The 17,377-nt window shown below is 38.3% G+C and overlaps 1 protein-coding gene across 5 annotated transcripts in view; it reads right to left on the minus strand.

Annotated features, from left to right (window-relative positions):
* LOC114243704 (pseudouridylate synthase RPUSD2) overlaps positions 1-17,377 on the minus strand; it is a 469,381-nt gene that overhangs the window by 31,523 nt on the left and 420,481 nt on the right. For all 5 annotated transcript variants that reach the window (XM_089740439.1, XM_089740438.1, XM_089740437.1 and 2 more), the window contains one exon: positions 2,835-2,921. In XM_089740439.1, coding sequence (XP_089596565.1) covers positions 2,835-2,921 — 87 coding nt within the window. The remainder of the gene's footprint in view (positions 1-2,834; positions 2,922-17,377) is intronic.

Genomic DNA, 17,377 nt, shown 5'->3' on the forward strand with positions numbered 1-17,377 from the left:
GAAATTTTAACCGTTTCTGCAGCGCACGCAGCGAAAGCTCTCAAAAGGGAAAAAAAATTGAAACATTCTTTAGTAGTGAACCGCTTGTATTGGTCTCAGCGTGATGTTATATAGCCTATAGCCTTTCTCAATAAATGGGCTGTCTAACACTGAGAGAATTTTTCAAATCGGACCAGTAGTTCCTGAGATTAGCGCGTTCAAACAAACAAACTCTTCAGCTTTATAATACTACCTATATTAGTATAGAAGTATAGATTCACAAACTAACATTCACAAAAAATAAAGAGTGGACTGTTATTTAGAAACTGCCATTGCCGGTCCCAGGCCCGTATGAGAAGAGAGGAGAGTTGAGTTGGATTTCGACCTGCCCACCGTAAACAGTCAGCAATACCAGGGGCAGAGCCATGCCGCTGTCTACCGAAAACGCCTGCTGTCATTAATAGTACGTACACAATACGGTCAAGGTATTTTTACTGGAGACGATAGCAGGCAAGTGGCTATTCCGACCTCCTCGACATAATACGGGCTCTACACCGACGGATCGCGTGCACGCATACATCCACCCCTCGTAATAATACTACGAACCGAAGGGAGTTATGTCTTCATTTCAATATCTACATGTTTTTGTGTGCGGAACCGCACTAAAGAAACCATCTGGGTGTGTATTTGCGTTTAAAAACAAGCTAAATTAAGATTTTAGTGAACTATAATACAAATATTGGTGCGCGTGATTTTTTACTATCGTATGACGTCACCAGTAGTGAGAGACAATTGTAGTTTCTAATTTATTCCCTAGTTTACAGTGTTGGGTTTTCTGCATGAAGTGGTTACCAGGGTCTCATATACACCACAGCGTGAGCGTCGGTATGTCATAGATAATACACATAAATTAGTTATAGATAAGCAACTGAAGCAATCAACAAAAATGTTTACGGGCGTCGGCCACTAGATGGCTTCGCTTCGATTAGTTTCTCATTGCTTCTGTAGATAGCAGTAACATATTATCTATTCTATATTTTATTTTTAATGAAGGATTTTGTAAATTTTCAGTAATCACAAATTGTTAAAATTTAATAAATTTGTGTTTAATAAATAAATATTTATGATAAATTAAATGCCTTAACTTTAACAACATATAAGTTTAGGGGCATCCGCTACAAGATGTAGCTAGTTTCTATACAAAAAAATATATTGGTCTTAAAGTATCGCAGTTTCAGTTCCCAGTCTGTAGGCTTCTGCGGCCATTTAAAAGCAAGTGAGCCGTGATATTGTCTGCCTATCTTGAATGATTAAGTGTCATTCATTAGATATCCAGTGTATGCAATTGGCACGAAAAAGATGCATCGTAAATGCGTCTTTATTTACTTAATTTTATTGAAATTAAGAATGAAATATTACATTTTTTTTTTTTGTTTTTTTTTTTTTTTTTTTTTTTTTTTTTTTTTTTTTTTTTTTTTTTTTTTTTTTTTTTTTTTTTTTTTTTTTTATTGCTTAGATGGATGGACGAGCTCACAGCCCACCTGGTGTTAAGTGGTTACTGGAGCCCATAGACATCTACAACGTAAATGCGCCACCCACCTCGAGATATAAGTTCTAAGGTCTCAATATAGTTACAACGGCTACCCCACCCTTCAAACCGAAACGCATTACTGCTTCACGGCGGAAATAGGCGGGGTGGTGGTACCTACCCGCGCGGACTCCCAAGAGGTCCTACCACCAGTGTTTACGCAAATTATAATTTTGCGGGTTTGGTTTTTATTACACGATATTATTCCTTCACCGTGGAAGTCAATCGTGAACATTTGTTGAGTACGTCTTCATTTTTTCACCTATGCTGATAGCCTTGAGAGGCTATTTCAGCTTTGTCCTAACGTTTGTAGGTGAGCTCGCGGGGCTCAACCGGAGAGTTGCTAACACTGACCCCAGCAAGAGCAGTGCTTCGCAGAATCTACCACCGGATCGGAAACGCGACCCACTGAGAAGATCCGGTGAGAAACTCAGTGGGCTGTGTCTATGGGTTAGTTCGCTCGTCGAGCCCTTCGTCGCAAGCGACGGGTTCGACGAGGACGGTGACCGGTGCTTGTGGTGCCTAAAAGCACCGTTAATGGATCAGGAGGATCCGTAATGACGTGCTTTGGGCGACGTCGACATATTACATAAATATTTCAATAATATTATATACCGTTCATGAAACGATTCGAGTCTAATACATTTACGTTTCAAATGACTATATTTTTTACCAAAGATAAACTTTTATGTACTTCATTGGATTGAATTGAATGAGTCAGCATTTTGAAGATTAAAAAATGAACGAGATTTTACAGTACGAATGAAATATTTTTGGAGTTTCAATAAACTAAGTGTAGCATAAATAAACGTTTTAATTGGAAAACCTTACCGAGTTCAAAAATAAGTGGGAAATTTCAATGGAAATAATTTTTTTAAATAAAAGTTCATCCAATTTAGGACCGTTTTCTTATAAAAAACTAATTAACTATTAGACAGGGATTTTCTATCGAACGCTTATGTTTACTCCATAGAGAGACAGACGGTTTTAAATGTTATTGTTCGGAATTGATACATTTCAAATCATTATTCTCACAATTGAGGTATTTGCCACATTGCTTCAATAATCCTTTTATTGATAGATAATTACCAGACAATAAACCGAATAGAGAGAGATGGAGAAGACTCTCAAAAGCCGCAACTAAGCAATAAGATATACACCATAACCACTACCACTCCGCCAGGGGTGTACGACTGAGAAGAAGAAACCGATTTATTAACAATTTTGCGCTGTTGAAGATCAGACAATTTGAAACAGTAATACATACCTTTTTTAAGTCTTTGTTGATTTCGCTGTCATCTGCTTTCCTCTTCTCGCAAGATAAGATTATGTTCTTGCCGTTGTCTTTTTCTCCCTGCAACAAAGAAAAAACAAAAATTAGCGCCATAATCTATGTCATCGGTAGATTAAAGTGCTTCTTTGACTTCAGATCCAATACCAATAATAAAATAATACGTAATATATAAAAAAGTAGATTATATTATTAAGTTTTTGAAGATAAAGCTTAACCGATTCATTAATTGACAGCGAAAATGCTAATTTAATATTTGTAGCGAAAAACTCACAATTATTGATCAATGTTTTGTCTGTTAATTCCTATTAATCTGTTGACGAAAACTGTGTAGTTCTTTTTTTCTATTTTAGGCAAACAAGGGTACATACAGCCCAGAGAATCTTGTGCGATTGGTGATAATCGAACGTAGATGTCAGAAATGTTAGGGTCACAGCCAACTTATTATATTATTATAGAGATGGTCACTATAGATTTCATTCATGGCAACGTCAACATAACGCTCTACAAGGGAGCCGTTTCAAAGATTCAATTTAACTAAACAAGATCTTTGTTTACTTTATTTATTTATTTCCTACCTATGCTTGATAGCCTTGAGAGGCTTTTTCAGCTTCTCCTTGACGTGTAGGTGAGCTCACGGGGCTCAAACCGGGAGTGTTGCTAACACTGGCCCTAGCAAGAGCAGTGCTTCGCAGAATCTACCAACGAATCGGAAACGCGACCCACTGAGAAGATCCGGCGAGAAACTCAGTGGGCTGTGTCTGTGGGTTAATTCACACGTTGAGTCCTTTGTCACAAGCGACGGGTTCGACGAGGACGGTGACCGGTGCTTGTGGTACCTAAAAGCATCGTTCATTGATCGAGAGTATCCGTAATGACGTGTTTAGGGCTTGTTTACTAACGTAGTCAATTAGAACGCCGAACACATGTGTGCGTGCACGACCGCACCGAACCAGTGCTTCAGTTTGCGAACACTGATTGCACAATCGACCGTTAGTAGTTGCATACCGGTTTTTATTCGCTTCGAATTCAACGCACTGATTGGCGGAGTCTAATTCGGAATTGGGTTTTAGTTTTCAGCCACTACGTCAAACATTCGAATTTGGAAGTCTATTTGGGAATACGTGTTGTAGAAGAACGCTAGTCCCTTTGAAGAGTGTAGAATTGAAATATCTGTTAGATATTGTGTTTTGATCGACGCCAGTGGAAAGATAATCTAGTAAATAAGGCAAAGACTGTAGAGTAGCATAGATCCTATAAATATCTCAGTTTATTTCAAAATTCGTGCTAAATTAATTGATTTAAAATCAAATATAGGATAAAAGATCTTCTTGATAGTTTGAGCATTCTGCCCATTTCTGGTGTGAAGTAGCCATATGTACCAGTTCGAAGAGCGGTATATATTATACAATATAATTAAGCTGTCAATTTTATATGTTTTTGTTCGAGGGATTTATGTTGTAATATCTATGCACACTTGTATCCACTTAACACCGAGCCGTCCGTGAGATGGTCAACCCTTCTTCAGCAATAAAAAAAAAACATGTTACTGGTGGTAGGACCTCTTGTGAGTCCGCGCGGGTAGGTACCACCGCCCTGCATATTTCTGTCGTGAAGCAGTAATGCGTTTCGGTTTGAAGGGTGGGGCAGCCGTTGTAACTATACTTGAGATCTTAGAACTTATATCTCAAGGTGGGTGGCGCATTTACGTTGTAGATGTCTATGGGCTCCAGTAACCATTTAACATCAGGTGGGCTGTGAACTCGTCCACCCACCTAAGCAATAAATAAATAAAAACGTAAGACACTTTATTTATTATACACGTAGATGAAGTTTTTTAATATGCTAAACGTCACATACAAAATACAGTCAAAATGTTTCATTAAAAAATAATCTATAAATTGTTGCCATATAAATAAAATAACAAAGCTTCGGTGGCCATAATAAATCATGTCAGTTTTGCTTGACCCCGCGACACGGAGCAACGTATTATATCTTGACGGAACGCCTCTTGTGATTCGTCAAGCGTGATGGATGGTCAGTCTTTAGGTATTCAGATGGCAGAGGGATCGTAAAAAGAACATTCGTTATGCAGTAATAATGGCTGGCCATTTTATTTCAGGAGGGAACTTGGCTTTGGTTTTCACTAGAAAAAAGAATCGGTAATGTATTTCGATATTTTTGATAATAAATGCTATGCCTTACCTAAGACAATAGCGATTTGCATCGAACTAATAGAATTTTGGTCACCTAACCTTCATTAGAAACGATAATCATCGCCAAACGTTATAAGCAGGTCTTTTAAGTCCCCTCATACACGATGAAACTTTTTTTCAATCTTACTAAAAACAAATTTCGCGATACAAAAACTTTCACAAAGTCTCCTCAAGTCAATTTATCATGTAAATAATAAACGAAGCGCGTAAAGTGCTCCCTATAGTTTACCGACACACAAAATAGTAAATGACTTTTAGCGGTAGGCAGCGGCTTGGCTCTGCCCTTGGCATTGCTGAAGTCCATGGGCGACGGTAACCACTCACCATCAGGTGGGCCGTATGCTCGTCTGCCTACAAAGGCAATAAAAAAAAAAAATGACTACAACATGTCGGGATCTTTCGCCTACGAAAAGTAATAGTCGGATGTTTTATGAACTACATTCTCTTAAGACTAGCCCGGCTCCAGACTTTATTGTGAGTGTTCCACTAATATAAGCTTCCGTTACGATGCTCGTGAACGTATTCCAGTTTATCTGTGCGTCTGTGTACTAATCTAGATAAAGGTTGATCTAGTTGTGTTGTTTGGACTATGCATATCGACGCTTGAAAGGCAAACGTGAATAAGCGACAATGCGCGAACTTTACAGTAGACTAATTTAAAGTTGAAATACCTGATAAAAATTATATTTTAACGAATCTAGCTGTAGGATTGAAATTATTTTAATAGACCTAGAAATATATATTTTTTGCGCATCGAATATGGTTATTGCCTATCATTTATGTACAAAGCAGTTATTGTCGCTTAGTCACGTTTGCCTTTCAAGCGTCGATATGTTTTCTGTATTAAGAAAATATTGTGCCGTTAGCGCATATTTGTGAGCTCGGGTCGATTTGTGCAACCCGATTAGTTCTGCATTCAAGTTTGGAAGAAGAGCTAATTTTACCACCTCCTTTGCTTATTTCTGCCGTCAAGTAGTAATGCGTTCTGGTTTGAAGTGTGGGGCAGCCGTTATACTAGAAAAACTGAGCCTTAGAACTCATGTCTTAAGATGCGCGACGGTGGAATTGACGTGGTAGATGTCTATGGGCTCTGGGTGAACCGTGAGCTTATCCATCAATCTTAGCAATAAAAAAGGAACCTTTTAAGGTCTCAAGTATAGTTACAACGGCTGCCTCACCCTTCAAACCGAAACGCATTACTGCTTCACGGCAGAAATAGGCAGGGTGGTGGTACCTACCCGCGCGGACTCACAAGAGGTCCTACCACCAGTAACTACGCAAATTATAATTTTGCAGGTTTCATTTTTATTACACGATGTTATTCCTTCATCGTGGAAGTCAATCGTGAACATTTTTTGAGTACGTATTTCATTAGAAAAATTGGTACCCGCCTGGGATTCGAACATCGCTCAACACGAATACACCGGACGTCTTATCCGTTAGACCACGACGGCTTCATTTCATTATGTTATTGTAGCGGTTAGTAAGGCATCATCTCAAGTTGAGTGTGGGTTTTCACTTCATAATGTCTATGTCAATTTCTAAGGCGAGTTAAGCTGTGTGTTGGTATTTATGAAATGTTTCTGTATCATTGTAAAGCATTGCAATGAACAATATCAATTATATCAAATAAAACAATTTTTTTTTTCAAGAATACTTCAAGAACGAAAGATAAAAAACACAAAGTTTCTGGATAATTTCATAACTTTGTTTATTATTATCCGAACAGTATAACGAATTTGTCAGTATCAAAACTTTACATCGTTGGTTCTGTAATCAATTGATTAAGCTTTCGGGGTCGCCGAGGGCTTTCAATTAAAAGTTTGAGCAAATTGATGGCGCTTCATCGGATTTTTTAATCGAGATTTTTTACTCGGATAAATTTTATTGGAAAATCTATATAATTGTTTTCTTAAAAGTCAATCCACAACTATTTTTTTATTTGTAGGTACTAATTAATCTCCATTCTGTGGAGTGCCAATTTTGGACATTATTAAAACCCTTTTAAGGTTTCAATCTTTTTTATTTTATTAGACGCGGTAACGCTCACGGCCCATCTGTTGTTAAGTTGTAACCGAAACGGATAGACATCAATAACGAAATCCACCTTGAAGCATGAATTCTAAGTTTCAGTTCTACAGTACGTCTTTTCTACCTTTCAAATCGGAATGCATTACTGCTTCGTAACAGGAAGAGGCAGGATGGTAATACCTACACGAGTACCTACTCATAAGGGACACGCCAATTCATTAGAAATCACGAAAATTTTATTTTTTGCGAGTTTGAATTTTATTACACGTCGTTTCTTCGTCTTTACTTCATCATGGACGTAATTCGTGAAGATATATTAAGTATTTCATTTAAATAATTAAATCCGCGACGACTTCAGTTCCTCAGACTTCAATCTCGGGTATATTTTAATCATTTCAAAATAATTAAACCTTTTTTAATACGCTTTTATTAGCTTCAGACGTATGTATGTTAGTATGTAACGGAATCTTTGAACATGATTTTGACCCCCTTCAAAACTTCGGATTAACTCGAAATTTGGTACACTTAATATCTAATAATTATTAATAATTACTAAGGACCGATGACAATTCAATATTAAAAAAAATTGAAAAAGTTGAAACTAAAAAATGAAAAATATATTATAGTTAAAAAAAAAAAGAGGTGCATGGTATCAGTAGTTATAAATATTTTATGAACACATATCAATAGAAGGGTTATTTTGATAATATCCTGAAAAGCACCCCAAGCTTTTTTTACAATAAAATCATTTTTTCTTACACTATTTTCAATTCAAATTTATTAAAATTTATTTTCTATTTTTTAGTTTGCATATTTTGTTAGTTTTTTTATTTATTAAACACATCTCCTAATGCAATCAGTCTACTTCCAACGTAAAAATACAAGCAGGCGCGGCTCGAAATAGAAATACACCTCTTCAAATTACTAACGCGATATAATAAATTAGTTCACACTTACATTTTAGTCCAATTAACAAGCCCCACAACCCGAACCCCATGCAGTGGGGCTTTCCCATAATTTCCGGCCGTTGTAGCGTCGTAGCGTTGCGTAGCGGCTAGTTTTATCGATCGTAGCACTGTCGCCGTACCAAGTTTATTTTGGCAACCTATATATGCGTATGCATATCGAGTATGTTTCGTTTAGTGGTGTAGGTTTTTATACAGGGTGTTTTATTTTTATTATTTTTTTATTTGCTTAAATGTTTCAATAAGTTGTTGACCTAGCTGGTGTTAATTGATTACCAGAGCCCTTAGACATAAATCACTGCATTGTATTCGTAAATTTCAAATTGCATTTTACTGATGGTAGGACCTTTTGTGAGTCCGCACGGTCGGGTACCACCACCCTGCCTATTTCTGCCGCGAAGGGTGAGGCAGCCGTTGTAACTATACTGAGACCTTAGAACTTATATCTCAAGATGGGCGGCACATTTACATTGTAGATGTCTATGGGACTTAACACCAGGTGGACTGTGAGCTCGTCCACCCTTCTAAGTAATAAAAAAAAACCATAATTGTTTTGTAGAGCGGCTCACCCCCCATTCCAATCGGAATACCCGACTGGTTTGCGGCAGAAATAATCAGAGAGGAGGTACATACCCACGCGGGTTCACAATAAGCCCTCCTACTACATAGTAATAGAGGGCGAATATACCTTTAGCAAGCCGATTCGTGATTGTAGAACTTTGGTATAATAACTAAGAAAACAGTGCCATCCATTCTGAACTGAATCCTTTAGTCGCTTTTTAGGGCACGTACGGAAAAAAAATTCGGTACGATGTCATTCTTGGGTCCTTGTCAAACGTGATTTGAAAAGATCAGAAACGGTCAGTCGTTTGAGTGTTCTTCTTGGTTAAATCATTACTTTTCGGATGCGATATGCTCCTTCGTATTCGAAGTCACTAAATAAGAACACGTGTTAACATTTGAAGTTTCTTTTCTTTGGGCAATGAACAGCGACATGCTCCAAAGATAGCCGTCGATGGCACTCGTTACTACGAGTATTACATTAGGCCCAAGTTCAAATCGAATTTTTGTGTGAAATTTTGCTCCAAGTGCATTATTATTTGCTGTTTATAATTTTCTTTTTTACACGAATTATATCGGACGTCAAATATATTGACCTGAATAAGCGATGTTTGGTGTAATCTGTAATGTGTTAGAGATATACAATATATATCATGGAAATTGGCAGATGTATACGATGAAAAAACTTTGTATGCTGCTATGAAATAATGCAGCGTCCATATTGAAATTTTGTTGTTATTTTACTGTTGAAAAACAATTCTACAATTCTAAAGGCATTTATTGAAAGCATATTAAAGGAGTATCGTGTGGAATTGTTGAATAGATGAACACATTATCTTCACTGCTCGACGCCAAAGCAGATTTGGTTCCACTTGGAAAGGCTGGGTTTATTCATCGTCTTCTGCAAACGAGCTGTTCAAAAAAGCGCCTTCAATAATAGGCCAGCCGGTTTCATGAAGCTATTGAAATTTCGTCTTCTAGTGTAAATCAGCGAAGAAATATTCCAGTAGTAACGATAACAGTATTACAGTGAACGAGTCTCTACGTGTTATTTTAATTTACTACGCTCACGTGCCGCGGACGTAAATCATTACGACTTGTGTTGTTGAATTTTCAAAACTAAATCGTTTCCTTGCGCATAAAAATTATGAATAACAAAATATTAGTGAAAGCTCGGACTCGGGGGATTCGATACGATTTTTTTTAAGATTCTCGTCAGACGTTCGTTTGCTCATCGTAATATGATGAAATCTTTTCCTGAAGTGTAAGCTTTTTGGAACAAAGTTCCTTATGGGACGATGCGGACTAATCGTGAAAAAGCGTCCGTAACGTAAGATTTTATTAGTAATGCACACAGGGCACGACTTAACTTTGTAATGACGTACAAAAAGTAACATGTTTTTTATCATTCATTGACCATGATCTCAGAGCGTCCGTTTGCGCAATACACTACTAACTATTATGCAAACAACCGTGAATAAAGCGTACCACAATAAGTTCGCACGTTACCGAATGACCGTGGGTTGTTGCGAAACCTCCAGTTTTATTTTTTTTATACCTCGAATAGAACTTAAAATTTATATTTTTATAATAAGGAACTTCGTTCGTCGATATAAAAAAAACATTGTGAGTTCGACTTGTTATTAAGCCGTGTCTGTTTGTTTTTATATATTATTTATATTCACGGAAATAACTTCACGGCTCATTTGGTGTTAAGTGGCCATCAGAGCCCGAAGAACAATCTGAATGCCACCACTCACTTTGACATATGAGGTCTAATTATCAATCTAATAGTATATAGACTGGGCCACCCTTCAAACCGTTAACGTTACTGCTTTGCTTCGCGGATCAGAAATAAGCAGCTCTATTACTAGTAATTTCCCAAATCATGATTTTTTTGTTGCCCTAGTAGGCAGACGAGCGTACGGTCCGCCTGATGGTGAGTGGTTACCGTCACCCATGGACTTCAGGAATGCCAGGGGCAGAACCAAGCCGCGGCCTACCATTAAGTACTCTCCACAAGCCTCCTTTGAAGAAGGACATGTCATAGCGCTCGGGAAACAGCGTGGCGGGGAGCTCATTCCAAAGCTGGAGCTGGCAAAGCTGGTACGTGGCAACAAAGATCTCTGGAAGCGCACTGTGGATAAACGCAGTGGCTCCAGGTAGTATGGATGAACTCTTCTACTCCGATGGCGGGAAGTGGGATGGTAAAAACAAGATGACGGCATCATCTCAAACAATTCCTTCAAACAAATCCAAATTCCTTCTCCAAAAAGTCCACTAAAAAATCTCAGTAAATGACCACTATTTCATCCCATATCATTTCATTTCATTTCACTCCATATTATCATTTTTCATAAAAATAAGAATATAATTTATAATAAGACATGGCTTAAAGGTCTTAGTTCCTGGTCATAAAATCACTTATAAAAAACAATTAGCCAAAAACAATTGGCGAGGAAATACGAATGAAACACAGCAGATGCACGATGAAATATTAAAATCGATGTTGATGCACAAAATTTATTTACATTAAGACTACGTACGGGATTACGTAAATGATAAATGCGTTTCGACTCGTTGTGACATGTGCGGGAGACGTGGGTCCGGGAACACCAAGGGCGTGCCAGAAATAACAATAGTTTTAGAATAGACGTCGGTCTCTAATCAGGCCACTCGTTTCACGAAAAGAAAATGTATAAATTAAAGCTTCGACTATGCATTGCAGTCATTGAATAAATAATAGTTAAAAAAAATTACTTAACAAAATACGCTTTTATAGAAAATCCAACTAAAAATAGATTTGAATAAAAAAAAAAAAAAAAAGTGTGTGTGTCCGCTCCGACGCACGACTGGAGTTTACTGGATATAAAAAATTAAACGAAACAATACGAGAAATAGTTCTATATTACGACAACACGATACACTACAGATTATTAACAAATTAACGAGACACAAAACAAACGACTAACAAATATATGAAAATACAATAATGAGAGAAACGCGCGATCAGTACGAGGCTTTGTGGCGGACTGCCGGCGCAGCAGCCCGGCGTCACCTGCGATAACGCGGCCGCGCGTTGGCTCCTGATTGGCGCGCGCACGCATCACGCAATCAGGAGCCAATCAGGCGCATAACGCATTTCGTGTGACATGCTAGTACGATTTTGATTGGCGCGCGCACGCATCACGCAATCAGGAGCCAATCAGGCGCATAACGCATTTCGTGTGACATGCTAGTACGATTTTGATTGGCGCGCGCACGCATCACGCAATCAGGAGCCAATCAGGCGCATAACGCATTTCGTGTGACATGCTAGTACGATTTTGGTCCCCATAATTTTCATACCCCGGGCCTATATATGTAAATCGATTCTAAAGGAGTAAACTCCAAAATCCTGGGGTACTTTTCAGGATATTATCAAAATAACCCTTCTACTCATCTGTTCATAAAATCTTTATAACTACGAGGGCGGCACTGAAAATTTCGGGAATTAACGAATTGACACAACATTACTATTTGAAAATGTATTTATTGCTTTTCGAAGTATTCTCCGCGAAATTTGACACATTTTTCCATACGATGGAACCAATCATTGAAGCAACCATTCCATTCGGAAGTTGGGGTCTCCAAAATGGCCGTTTTGTAGGCGTCCACAGCTTCTTCAGGTGATGAAAATCTCTGTCCACGGAATTTATTCTTTATTTTAGGGAAAGTATAGAAATCATTAGGGCTTAGGTCGGGGCTGTACGGCGGATGGTCTAATAATTCTATGTTTTCTTGCTCTAAAAACTCTTTTGTTCTGTGCGCGGTGTGAGAACTCGCATTGTCGTGATGGAGGATGATGCGGCGGTTGCAGTTCTCTTTACGGAGTTCAAAAACGACCTGTGGCAAACAAATGCTAGCATACCATTTTGCATTAACCGTTCTTTGTCCCTCAAGAGGAATAGTCGTAACATGGCCGGTTTTGGAGACAAACGTGGCCACCATTTTTTTTGCAACACTCCGTGAACGAACAATTTTTGGAGTTTACTCCTTTAGAATCGATTTACATATATAGGCCCGGGGTATGAAAATTATGGGGACCAAAATCGTACTAGCATGTCACACGAAATGCGTTATGCGCCTAGCATGTCACACGAAATGCGTTATGCGCCTGATTGGCTCCTGATTGCGTGATGCGTGCGCGCGCCAATCAGGAGCCAACGCGCGGCCGCGTTATCGCAGGTGACGCCGGGCTGCTGCGCCGGCAGTCCGCCACAAAGCCTCGTACTGATCGCGCGTTTCTCTCATTATTGTATTTTCATATATTTGTTAGTCGTTTGTTTTGTGTCTCGTTAATTTGTTAATAATCTGTTGTGTATCGTGTTGTCGTAATATAGAACTATTTCTCGTATTGTTGGAGTTTACTCCTTTAGAATCGATTTACATATATAGGCCCGGGGTATGAAAATTATGGGGACCAAAATCGTACTAGCATGTCACACGAAATGCGTTATGCGCCTAGCATGTCACACGAAATGCGTTATGCGCCTGATTGGCTCCTGATTGCGTGATGCGTGCGCGCGCCAATCAGGAGCCAACGCGCGGCCGCGTTATCGCAGGTGACGCCGGGCTGCTGCGCCGGCAGTCCGCCACAAAGCCTCGTACTGATCGCGCGTTTCTCTCATTATTGTATTTTCATATATTTGTTAGTCGTTTGTTTTGTGTCTCGTTAATTTGTTAATAATCTGTTGTGTATCGTGTTGTCGTAATATAGAACTATTTCTCGTATTGTTTCGTTTAATTTTTTATATCCAGTAAACTCCAGTCGTGCGTCGGAGCGGACACACACACTTTTTTGTTGGCTTTAACTCATTTTCGAACACCCAAACTCCTGACTGGTTTTTTGTTTCGGGTTCATACGCATATATCCAGGATTCGTCACCTGATACAATGTTGTATACAGCATTTGAGGATCCTGCGTGGAATCTTTCGAGAGTTCTGACGCACCAAGTAACGCGAGCCGCTTTTTGCTCTTCATAGAGAGAATGCGGTATCCGTCGGGAAAACAACTTTTTTACACCAAATTTTTCATGCAAGATTATTTGTATTTGATTCATGCCAATGTCTAAAGTTGCCTGAATTTCGGGGTATGTCACATGTCGATCTTCCTCAATCAGCTTACGCACAGCATCAACGTTTTCTTGGGTGACTGCAGTTTTTGGACGACCTTGACGGGGATCATCACTGAGCTTGACACGTCCACGTTGAAACTCAGCAAACCAGCGATAAATTGTGGTTTTGGATGGAGCTTCATCACCAAATGCAGAAATCATCCGGTCAACACACTGTTTTTGTGTTAAACCACTTCGAAAGTCATAATAAATCATCGTTCTTGAATTTTCTCGAGTCAATTCCATTTTCTCAACGACTAAACAATTTTGACAAAACCTCGTGACAAGTCCGAGAATCTTTTTTTAAATAAATAAATGGTATTCGATTTTTAAAACCAAGGAGTTTTCAATTAAAAAGATTTTAATATGACAGGAACAGTGGAAATATTCCTTTCCCGATACTTTTAGTGCAGCCTAGCACTGATACCATGCACCCCACGCGTTTTTTACAATAAAAACATTTTTTCTTACACTATTTTTAAATAAAATTTATTTTCTATTTTTCAGTTGGATTCTCTATAAAAGCGTATTTTGTTAGTTTTTTTAAACTATTATTTATTGTTAATTTTTTAGTTGAATTTCAATTTTTTGTTTAATATTGAATTGTCATCGGTTCTTAATAAGTATATCAAATTTCGAGTTAATCTGACGTTTTTAAGGGGGTCAAAATCATGTTCAAAGATTCCGTTATATACTAACATACATACGTCTGAAGCTAATAAAAGCGTATGAAAAATGTAAAATGTCGTTCAGTAACCCGTGTTGGAGCATCGGACGAGATGGAAGTCATACGAAGTTGACAATGTGACGGATTTCCCGCAGGACGTATATCTTTCCTCGCCTGCTTTGGACTGAGACCCAACGGTTGCTGGCCCCACGACCACAGGCGTTCTCAGTCCACGGGCTATCTGAAGCCTAAATAGTTGGGACCACTGACTCATACCTTAGGGTTTCTCACTAGTTTAGTACTAATGTGGTGTGAATAGTATGGCCATATGTTCGGCTATTCTTCTACGAGTATAAAATTATTGTATTGGTGCTTACACGTCGTCTTCTTGGGTCTTCTTCGCCGGTTCCTAAGCCGGTATACGAAGGGGAAGAGACAAATTGAAGAGCGCTTTCTATCTCACTCCATAAGATAATACACTCGGAGAAGTCTAGCATAGCTCATCACGATGCCATGCTTTACAGCGATGACGCTCTTCAGGAACAAGTCGATCTCGATTCATGAGCATACGTTCCGCCACATCCTCGTCTCATTCGCAATGGTAATGCTCAACCGCCGGTCCAGCTCCAAGCCGGTGTAGGTAGTTTTTGAAACAATCGTGTTCCGTCAACGCTTATACATCAGCTGGAAGGCGAGGCGTCCTCCATCGCTCTCAGTTGGTAATAAAATCTTAATAAAACCAATTAGCGATCAATCTTTATAGAAAAGACGTCGGTCTATAAAATATTCACATGAATTATAAGCCCAAAAATTTTCATCTTACGATAAGTCATAACACGACTTTAGGTACGTGACAAGACTTTAAGACATAAGTGTAACACGACTTTAGAGACACTTTATTCATTTTATCAGACTTTGAGAATGGGTAAAACAAGCATAAACATGCAATCAGGAAATCAAAATCTATACTTAATATATAAATCTACAGTGGTTTTTACGGATGTTCCGTTATAACTACTGAACTATGCATCCGATTGACTTGAAACTTGGTATCCATGTAGAGAGAATACATGTACTTATTGGATAGGCTTCAGTCGTTGTGGCCTAACGGATAAGACGTCCAGTGCATTCGTGTTGAGCGATGCACCGGTGTTTTCGAATCTCAGGCGGGTACCAATTTTTCTAATGAAATACGTAATCAACAAATGTTCACGATTGATTTCCACGGTGAAGGAATAACATCGTGTAATAAAAATGAAACCCGCAAAATTATAATTTGCGTAACTACTGGTGGTAGGACCTCTTGAGAGTGCGCGCGGGTGGGTACCACTACCCTGCCTATTTCTGCCGTGAAGCAGTAATGCGTTTCGGTTTGAAGGGTGGGGCAGCCGTTGTAACTACATTTGAAACCTTAGAAATTGTATCTCCGGGTGGGTGGCGCATTTGCGTTGGATGTCTATGGGCTCCAGTAACCGCTTAACACCAGGTGGGCTGTGAGCTCGTCCACCCATCTAAGCAATAAAAAAATAAATAAAAAATATAAATTTTCTTATGTTTTCTTTAAATTAATTAAAATTGACTCAGTGTAGCTTTTCGTAGAATGGATACGACGCCGACACAATATGAAGCCCCTGAAGAATGAGGAGCGAATACGAAAAATATTTTCAATATTTAATTAAAATTCTACAGCTTTTTGTAGGCCTTTCATTTTTATTTATGTATATTGCTGATTTTATAACTTAACAAGACCCACCCCACCCCACCTCCAGCGAATTATTGAAATCTGAAAAATTTTTCACGACATGCAAAAGTTTCAATACAAATTGTTTTATTTCACACTAGCGGCCCGCTCCGGCTGCGCTCGGTCTTTAACGAAAATTTCAACGATATTTGACGTTGTTTTATTTTTTTAAATAAAAGAAAACTTATTGCGGCATAACTACTCGTATAATAGTTAGACATATGCTGTCGCGACATTTTTTGTATTCTACAAAGTCGTAGTACATTATTTTATTTTATCATGAATAGTTATCGCAGGGCACGCGATGTAAAGAATATTTTAGGTAATTTTTTTACACCTTGGGTTACATTATTGGAGTTTTAGTAAAGATTCTTAGTAAAGATAATTTTTTTCAAAAAAAAAATGATATAGCCTATGTCACTCGGGAATAGTGTAGCTTTCAAGCATTGAAAGAATTTTCCGAATCGGTTCAGTAGTTTAGGAGCCTATTCAATACAAACAAACAAACAAACAAATTTTTCCTCTTTATAATATTAGTATAGATAGTATAGAAGTATAGATAAATGAATCACGTATGTTGGTTCTTGTGTTTGTCCAACGTTCATCCAATTGCATCGAAATTTTGTGTAGTAGTTATTGGCATTTCAGCAAACGATTCTGGCATACTACTGTGTGTGAACGACAGCTAACGTCATGATTCCAGAAATGAATGTATTTCATGTAGTTTTGGGCAAAGCGAAGCGTGGACACAACTTCTCGTTCTGAACGCTATGTTTGTTTTTTAAGTCGGATATTATCTCTACATTCAAGGTCAAAATTAGATAGAATGAAAATGTGAAAAATTGCCTCCACCTGTTTCACAACATTTTATTGCTTTATATCTTCTATCTGATTAATTGTTTTATAACGTCAACTTAAAATCAAAAGAGAACTAAAATTCATAATTAAAATGAACCGCGAACAAAAGTCTAGAGATAAGATTATTGAGCATGCACAATGAAGTAGGTCATAAAATATTACCGACTACGTACGCTACTTTACATTGTTTCATGGACAACAGTGACCACTCACCATTAGCTGGTACTGTTATGCCGGTAAGAGTAACGCCATCTTTTATCGAATAGCAGAAACGAATAACAAAAGAACTAGTAAAATGGAGAACGCTCGAAATGTAAAACGCCA

This window comes from Bombyx mandarina, chromosome 04, assembly GCF_030267445.1.
Source record: "Bombyx mandarina strain Sakado chromosome 04, ASM3026744v2".
NCBI lineage: Eukaryota > Metazoa > Arthropoda > Insecta > Lepidoptera > Bombycidae > Bombyx > Bombyx mandarina.